Genomic DNA, 9,562 nt, shown 5'->3' with positions numbered 1-9,562 from the left:
TCTATATCAAAAAAGCCTAGCCTGCTCTGATTTGAGTCTAACTGCCAGTAAGATTCAGAGGTATCTGGGTGTGTGCTTATCACAGGTGGAGTTAGTGCTAAATTAGGTTGGTAATGAGGGGGCGTGGCTTCTCCATTTATTACATCATAAGAAATGGGATATTTGAACAAAAAATTAATAGAAAAAGAGAGAGGGTTGTTTGTTCTCATACTTTGGGAGTATGTCACACCAGAGACGGGGACCCATAATAATGTGAACATCCATGAAAAAATTATTTTGCACAATAGGTGACCTTCAATCTGAAGTGTAAAATGAATATCTATATCTAAGATAGTAAGTTCTTGGGTAACATATTCTTACACCTGTAGAAATACAAAATGTGTGTGTTTCTCTTGCAGCGTGTTTTAAGGCCAAATACACACAGAAGGAACCTATCGGGCAAGGAGGCTGTGGATCAGTGTTTGCCGGCTATCGTAAAGCCGATCGTTTAGAAGTAAGTGTTACACACACACACACACACACACACACACACACACACACACACACACACACACACACACACACACACAGTGATCCAGTGATTCATCCCCGTCCTCATTCCCTCCACCTGAAGTCAGAGAGGATTAATGTATTTTGAAAAAAACTATTGCTGCAAACCATTATTAAGCCACTACGAGTAACTTTGGCTGTTGGCGGCTCCTTTGGACAAAAGCGGTAGTATTTTCACGGCGCCCGCTGTCGTAAAGCTGTTTTCTAGCTCGTGTCAGGCGTGCTCGTGTCAAATGGTTAGGGCGCCGCGCAATATAGTGCATGGCCGTGTGTTGAAAGTGTGAGAGAATGGACTCTTTTCGGCTCTGTGAGAGTGGTTAGTGACACCGCATCAACTAATGCCAGTCAGTGCCACACACACCTGATTGCAAGGAGTTGATGCAGTGTCACCTAACTACTCTCACGGAGCTGAAAGATTCCGTGTCCTCACAGAAAGCGAATGAACGAGAGACGGGAGTTAGTATGGATCACAATGAGGTAATGTGTTTATGTTGTTGTAAATAATGACTATTTCAGATAATGGTCATCTGATGATGGTGAAGCAAAGCAAACTTTGTTTTAGTACCGCTCATTAATTTAGGAGTAAACACTGCAGTATAGTTCGCTCCCGTGACATTGTGTATATACGTTGCTTGGCAACGTCCTCCTCCCGCCCGTAGCCTATATCACTCTGCCTTTTAGCTTTTCTTCATTGCATTCTCTTTTTTTTTTTTTGATGGTTCGGCCCCGTTATCAGTCATTATGACGACAAATAACTGTCTCAAACAAGGCTCCCGCTCCCCTTCCCTCACCTGGGGCCTCATTTATAAAGCTTGCTGCGCACAAAAACCTTGCGTAGACGGCAGAATGTGTGGTCAAATGTGCGGTGGCAAACGTTGGTATTTATAAAATAATTATTTGCGAAGAAGTGTGCGTATTCCCACGCCAACTTTTGACCATGCGTAGAGCTACCGCAAGGTTTTCCTGACTCGGGGAATCAGCGACACTCAATGGCAACACCACGAAATAAAGCTGTGTCATCGGAAAAACACACATATCCTTGTGAAATGCATGGCACCCAATATATTTAATCAATTAGCCTATATGTGCGTACCTATTGTTGCGAATATAGGCTACTGTTGGCAATAGCATGCATTAATGATGTAGGTTGATTTACTTATCAAGTAGGTCTATACATGTTTTGGTTATATTGTTAAATTGAATCTTATAGTTCTACTCTATAATAATATCATACACAGTACGTCGGGAGGTGTGTCCGTGAGTGGCCAGCGGGAGAGCAAATAGTTTATATTTTAGGCTGTGTGTAAAAAGTAGTTTTGTACAAAGTTAAGGCCAAACATATTAATTAAAACTATATATTTAATCATGTTATGAATTTAGCAAATTATTTTATGCATCTCTTTCCCAAAACAATTTACCCTGGAAGTTTAAACTATAATCTGACGTTGGAAATGTGTTGGTCTCACGGAAGGGAAACAATGCTTTGGAATAGACTAGACTATATTTCACTTCTCACAACACATTTTATATGGGCCTATATATAGTCCTACAGGTTCGCTAATACGTGATATTTCATACAGTACAAAGTTGGGCAAAACAGCTTAACAAAGACTGTAACGACTGTGCCAATCATGATATGTGATCAGCGCGCGCGTGTGTTTGTGTTTGTGAGGCAGTTACAGCGGCGCATGGCACGGGCTTTCTTCCTTCACAGTCGCTTGATGTTCTTTTTACACAGAAACTATTCTCCTAGAACTTTTATTCTACAGTTGCCTCCCTTCTCTCCTCATGTCAGTCAAAATGCTCTGCTTATTAAGAGCGTCATCATATTCAGGAGCTATTTAGCATTCGCCATGTATGGTAGATTGTGGGATGAAACTGGGAGGTGAAGTGGGATGACACGGGGCGGAGTTCGTCCGCGCACAATTCACCGCAGGTGGGTAATTATAAAGGGAAGATTGCGTGCAACTGTGCGCCGCACAGTTTTATCAATCTCAACTTTTTTCTTGCGCAGCACATTCTTGGCTTTGTGCGAACGCAATGTTTTGGGAAGGTTTCTACGTACACCTTTATAAATGAGGCCCCTGGAGTGATAGGCTTCTCAAATCGCGTTGTTGCGCCACACTGAAATCTGCGACCAATACGAATATGTGCACGCGTAAACCGAAAATCTGTTTTAAAGATATCTAAATGTTACTCAGAGCTGCTTTAAGTATCACAACACAATCTGAAATGGGACAAAATTTGATCTTGTGGTGAGTGGGACTACATTAAACTCTGAACCTCTCTACTGCACCTATACATCTCATGTGTATGTGTACGGGTCTGTCTATGTAATAATACAATCTGATTATCATACTTAATTTCTAATTACTCAAGGGGTCCTATTCACTTTTTTTTACTAGTTTAATTTATGTATTTGTATGTATTGTGTGTCGTAATCGTAATGTTTAGGAAGTGCTAACCTGAAGTCCTGCTTGTGTACTGTAGGTCGCCATCAAACATGTTGCTAAAGACAAGGTGTACTGCACACAAACGGTGAGTGAGCCAACACCAACAACTGCTCTTAAAATCTACTGTAGTCATCAGGGCACTCCCTCACTGAATGCATTACTAATGAAGTATGGTCATCTATGAATAACACTCTGCTTACTTTATATTAATACGCTGCACCTTTTCTCTACATTTCTTCACTGTGTCCTTGCACTACTTTTTTGTTTATTTTGTGTCCCAGGTGTCGCTCTCTTCACGAGTGTGTTTATATTATACATTTTCTTTTGCTATATTTTATTGTTGAGAGGAGCCTGGGACCTAAGATATTCATTGCCAATGACTGCTGCTGTAACTGTCGTGCGTACGACAATAAACCATCTTGAATCTTGAATCTGTTGTGATGTTCCAGGATAAGAATGGGAAGCAGGTCTCTATGGAAGTGGCTGTCATGTTAAAACATGCTGCTGAATCAACTGGAGCAGTGGGGAGCTCAGCATCCATCTCTCTGTTGGATTGGTACGATGTGGGCAAGGAGCTGATCCTGGTCCTGGAGAGACCCATGCCTGCTATAGACCTCTTCACCTACATCCTGACCAACGCAGGCTGCCTGTCTGAGGATGACACCAAGGTAAAGAGGAGCGTTGTCAACCTGTTTGTTTGTGTGTTTGAATTCATTTTGAACCAAAAAAACTTTTAAAACAATTAGCAAATATGTTCACCGGTGAACTGACAAGCCAGCTTCCTGGAAGGCGAATATTCCTGAGGTTTAGACCTATCTGTGATCAAACTGTCCCATCTGGACTTTTCACAAGGACTCAATCACATGGAGTTGAAAGATAGCTGTAGAGACTTTAGTTCTTGCAGTTGTTGTCTTATTTGAAACCAAGTGGTTAAGTCAGAGCTACAGCCATGAAGTACACCACCCCTCATCTCTCTCTCTCTCTGTCTCTCTCTCTCTCTCTCTCAGGTCATATTCAAACAGCTGCTTGATGCCGTGAAGGAACTGGAGGATATGGGCATCTTTCACAGAGACCTCAAAACAGAGAATATCCTGATCGAGGTGGGCTCGGATGTCCCGCGTGTTCGCCTCATTGACTTTGGACTGAGCTGCTTCACAAAGAAAGGATCTTGTTTCCGCATCTTCTACGGTACGATGTCTTGGTCATTATAAATCACCTTTCTGTGACATTTTTAAACCAAGCTTCTCCTCACCCTCACCTTATCATATGGTCTGCAGTGTTGGGAGTAACGCGTTACAGGAAGTAATGCATTACTGTAATGCATTACGTTTTGCTGTAACGCGGTAATGTAAGGCATTACAACAACAAATACGGTAATATGTAACTCGGTACAAATCTCAGTAACGCGCGTTACAATGCATTTTAAACCCAAAATTGACTGGTTTGTTGTTTTTACATTTGCTGCTACAATTGATTCCAAAGATGCGCTACTGGCTTCCGTCTCACTGCCCAAGTTTAAGCTGCGCTGGGTATAAGAGGAAACCAGAAGAGACCACATCACTTCCCTCATTACAACGAAGTGCCGCTCCCTTCCAACGGAGGAGCAGCTTCTGCGATCCGATTGCATGTCCCGAGTCCCGAGCCCTGATACACAGAGACATGTCGCCAAAACTGAATGCGCAACTATGGAACTGTACAGTGAAGCAGCCGCCCCCTCGTTAGTTTCAGTCTACATCCGACACAGTTAATATAACCACCGCATGGACTGCGTTTAAATAAAGCCTCTAATTTCTATTATCCTAAGTGCTTTGATGCAAATTATGAAATCTAAACATAACGGCGGCACTGATGGTGCGTAAAGGACAGCGCAGATTGGCAAGCTCTCCTCAGCAATACAAGTGCAGGCTGAGCTTTTTTTTTCAGCACCCCCTGTTGAGAATATGTTCCCGTGGCTATGTGCACGTCTGTTTTATGTTGGTGAGCCTGAGTAAGTAGCCTACATTTTAGAGAAGTTTCACATCAGGCCAGCCTATTATGTAGCCTGATGATGCGCCGAGTCCTTTTATTTATTTTTGCCTCGCACCCGGCCAAGAGTCAAGCAGAGTCCGCCCGACAGCATGTCATTCAAATAGGCTGCTGCATCCAAATCATCCCGCAATCACCAATTTGATACCAGAAAAGTTGCCAGCGTGTCTGTTTCTCCCCAGCGCACAGCAAAGGAGATATATTTAGGCTACTATTGTTATTATAAAATGTCACGCAAGAGAGACGATAAACAAACATAATGGTCAGTTATCATTTAGATTAGATGGCAAGATGATAAGGCAGATTCTTTGGAACAACTAAAAAAGGCAAAAGTTGATGATGATGTGAACAACTTGTTTGTGCTTTTAAGTCGCCAGAACACAAGAAACAAGTCTTTGAGGCTCAATTTACTTTTTCAATCTACAGTAGTAGGCTCTAGCTCTATTGATATTAATATAAATACCTAAAGATACAGTATTTCTGTTATAAAATGTATTGCACCATGAGCCATAACTGTGACCATTATATTATATACTTTTGTTAGCCTTAAGCCTAGCTCAGTCATTAAGCCATACCATGTCACCTCCTGCTGTGTAATGAGCTGCATTTAACACAAGAAGATCTATTGAGAACACCAAATCCATAGTTCCTGTTATGTTGGTGAAAGTAATGCAAAAGTAATGTAAAAGTAGTGTAATGCCTTACAATTCAAAGACAGTAATATTGTAATGTAACTAACAACTTTGAAATGACAGTAACAAGTCATAAATACCGCATTACGCTTTTGAAGCAACTTGCCCAACACTGATGTTCTGTGTCCTCTGTAGGGACCTCTGCTCACGCCCCTCCAGAGTGGTACTGCCGCTGGTTCTACCGGGCCGGCCCCACCACAGTGTGGCAGCTGGGTGTGGTGCTGTACGAGATGCTCCACGCAACAGGCCCCTTTGAGACCATCCAGTTCCTCTGCAGGAAGCTGAAGATCAGCCCCAAGCTGTCGCAAAGTAAGAAAATATGAACTCATCCAACTCCTACACAAACCTGTCAGTTTGCACAATTCATTTTAACTTGTTGATGACTGTGGCCGACACCTTCATTTGTCTTTTTCATTCTTCTCCACAGATTGCATTGATTTCTTGAAGATGTGTTTGTCCAAATATCCAGACAAGCGTCCCACGCTGGAGCAGCTGCAGCGTCACCCGTGGCTCAGTTAGACCGACACCAACGCACTCTTTAAATCCACACGGCCTGAAGCTTAACATAATTAATTAGACTAAACTAATTAGATTGATTCTATTTGACATCATTAACACTGGTAGTGGATCAGATAAACATAACAATGGTTAATTTAATGATAAAAGCATGAGATTTTACTTATAGCCAAACGTATTTTAAAAAAAAAGCTTGATATGGAGGCATTATACATTTTCAATATTGGTTAAGCTCCGCCCCCCTGCGAAGGCGTTTTGGTCTATGGCGGCCATGTTTTTCTAGCGATCTTGCTAATTATCTACAGACATGTGTATCTCAGTCCCTCAAGGCTGTGTACAAAATGTGGTGTTGATCACGTGAACATTGAAAAAGTCACAATTTTTCTAGGCCGACTTATACGGTCCCAGAAGCTTTTTTGTAAAGCACCTTCACATGGACCTGTGTGAGACATTTTAAGTTGATCTGACTTTTGGGTCGAGGGCCGTGGCCTCTCAAACTTTGCAGCTTTGGGGCTTAATAACAGCGCCACCAGGATTGCTTAGAAACGTAATAACACACCATTCACGGTGGGGACGCACGTTCAACAAAATGTTTGCATTTCTACTTGCAACGGTGTAGAAGTAGCGTATTCAACTTTTGGCTCAGAGTTAGGGTTAGGTTTAGGTAGAGGATGGGGAGTGGATATTGCCTGGTTCTGTCAAAAGTTGTTCTGGATTACAGTAATTAGTTTGCATTTATAAACTTAAGGCACACCATGCAGTATTTTAATAAAAAAAACAAATATAGAGTCCCTCAAAGATAATCCCACTCAATGATCACCTCTGCCCCACTAGAATATGTGGTGGTGTGTTTATCTGCACAGTCCTCCTCTCTGGCTGGATTTTTCATAGTTGTATTTGTTGATATCGTTTTGTAAACAGAAGACACAGGTCTAAACTCCACACAGCTCCTCCACGCGACTTTGCAAGGGGGGGGGGGGGGGATTTCGGGAGGGAGGACACTTTCCAGTTAGAAATGCAGTACATATCAGTGTGTTAGCCACTGAGCTAACCAAAGCTAACCCCAGTCAAGGAAGTGGGGAGAGGCTGCTGCTTTGTGCTGTGGGAGAGCTGGACGAGCGTGCACCGTGGCAGCGCCGCTGTGCTGTTATTGGTTGAGGGTTCATCACTCTCCACGGGCAATCCACGGGCACTGCTCAATTGATTAATGCCTAGAAACATCCCGACGTAACAAAACAAAGCAAAACAAAGCCAATACAGCCAGTGGGTGGGGGTCTGTGCAGGTAAACACACCACCACTCATTCTAGTGAGGCAGAAGTCATCATTGAGTCGGATTACTTTTGTGTTACTCTATAATTTCATTTTTAATAAAAATGTTGCATTGTCAGCATTTAATCCTATTCATCCGCCATTTGATTTGCTACTCCTCCTAATTTGGCAAAATGTGCGTCCCCACCGTGAATGGTGTGTTATTACGTTTCTAAACAATCCTCCATATGGTGGCGCTGTTATTAAGCCCCAAAGCTGCAAAGTTTGAGAGGCCACGGCCCTCGACCCAAAAGTCAGATCAACTTAAAATGTCTCAAACAGGTCAAAAATGTTGAGCTAATTTGCAGAAACTTTTTAAATTTTCACATAATCAACACCACATTTTGTACACAGCCTTGGGGGACTGAGATACACATGTCTGTAGATCGCTAGATGCAAGATCGCTAGAAAAACATGGCCACCATAGACTAAAACGCCTTTGCAGGGGGCGGAGCTTAGTCGATATTGAAAATGTATGATGCCTCCATATCAATCTAACTCAATAAGTATACCAATTGTCATGCTTTTATCATAAAATGAACTATTGATATGGAATTTCCAGCTAGTCTGTTCCACAATGGCACTTTTTTCTTTTCCACCTGCAGCTCCTGTACCGTCCGGGCCGTCCGTGGAGGGCGGACCTCTCTTTGAAATGCCTTTCCCGAGGTTTCTTCCCATAATTTCAAGCTGGCCTCAGGATTGTGGTGGAGTTGTTCCTCGTCTTCTTAGAGAGCTTGGGCCAGGCCAGGAGTACCTGCTGAAATGAGCCATTCTGTGATATTAAAGTTGTGCTGGTTCTCATCTAGTTCATGTTCTGTTATGTTCCTATCAAGTGAGTTAAAGAGTGCTGATTGAGCACATGACCCACTGATGTAAGCAGTTGTATTTGCAGCTTTGCCAAGTAATACCATCTGAGTGTATGTGACTTTCCCGCACTAAAATCAAATGCAGCACAGTGTGATGCCTTATATGTCAGTCAGCAGGGTGTGTTCCATTGGATTCATAACACATGACCTTTGGACCTGGTAGTATGTGTTTTTTTTTATTTCTTTAAAAGACATGGTCCTAGGTAGCCTGGTCCAACCAGACCATCGTACTTCATTTCATTTGTACAGAAGGTCTGGAAGTGCTGTAATTGGCAAACGTTCACTCACTTGGAGGCGGGTGTCTGTCCAAGTTTAAAACTATTGGATCTGCCCAGTACCACTCTGGATTAGCCAACCAATCGCATCACGTTTGGTCGTCACGTGTGTCATGAGCCGGCCTTTGACGGTGCGTTCCAGTTGGACAGGGAACTTGGAAATTTCCGACTTCACTACATATTGTAGTCTATGAATCTACCGGTACCTGGCAACAGTAACTTGTTAGAGCCTAACGTTTAGTTATTTGGATGAGAAAGGTTTTAGGCGTCCATATTTTCGCGAGCAGATGCACTGGAACACAGACAGGTCGGAACTCGGAACTACCAAGTCGGAAATCTCCTTCTTCCGAGTATAAAGGAACGCAGCATTCAACTGAAACTGGAGCGCGACTTCGACGTCATCGTTCTCAGCCACTCGCTCTGTTCGCTGATTGGACGATTGTAGATTCTCCGGAGAACTGGGAAAATGCACTGTACACCCAGACTGACTACTGAAGGGAAAATGAAATTTGGCCGGAAGTAGGCGGGCGGGCGGAGCCAGGCTAGGTCCTAGGCTCTGAGTCTTTCAATATTGGTGAAAAGGTCATTTTGCTTATGTGTGCACAGCAATGTCAGAATTTTCCAGATTTCCGAGTACTCAGCTTTTATAAAAAATAGCCGGATAAACACAGAAAAAGAAAAAGACAGTTTGACTATGTGTAAAGAGGAAAAGTTAAAAAACAACTGTGAGTGATGACGTCATACAGTGGACACTGCTGCTCATAGTCAGGGATAGTTAACACAGAAGCTGCCGCTTGAATAAACAGAACTCAATACAACAGATTACAAATTTAAGATCTGAAAATAAACAGAAATTATATTTCAAGCCAATTGACCC

At 42.7% G+C, this 9,562-nt stretch overlaps 1 protein-coding gene across 1 annotated transcript; it reads left to right on the top strand.

Annotated features, from left to right (window-relative positions):
- Positions 1-3,457: 3,457 nt before the first annotated feature.
- On the top strand, positions 3,458-6,238 carry LOC307250632 (serine/threonine-protein kinase pim-3-like; the record flags this gene model as incomplete). The annotated part of the gene is made up of 4 exons (XM_080027749.1): positions 3,458-3,670; positions 4,010-4,190; positions 5,855-6,028; positions 6,147-6,238. Exons 1-4 carry the CDS (start codon positions 3,476-3,478, stop codon positions 6,236-6,238), a joined length of 642 nt encoding a protein of 213 aa, XP_079883875.1. The 5' UTR covers positions 3,458-3,475.
- Positions 6,239-9,562: the final 3,324 nt, after the last annotated feature.

This window comes from Ammodytes marinus (assembly GCF_949987685.1).
Source record: "Ammodytes marinus genome assembly, chromosome: 5".
NCBI lineage: Eukaryota > Metazoa > Chordata > Actinopteri > Uranoscopiformes > Ammodytidae > Ammodytes > Ammodytes marinus.
This window is presented reverse-complemented; position numbering and strand designations above follow the sequence as displayed.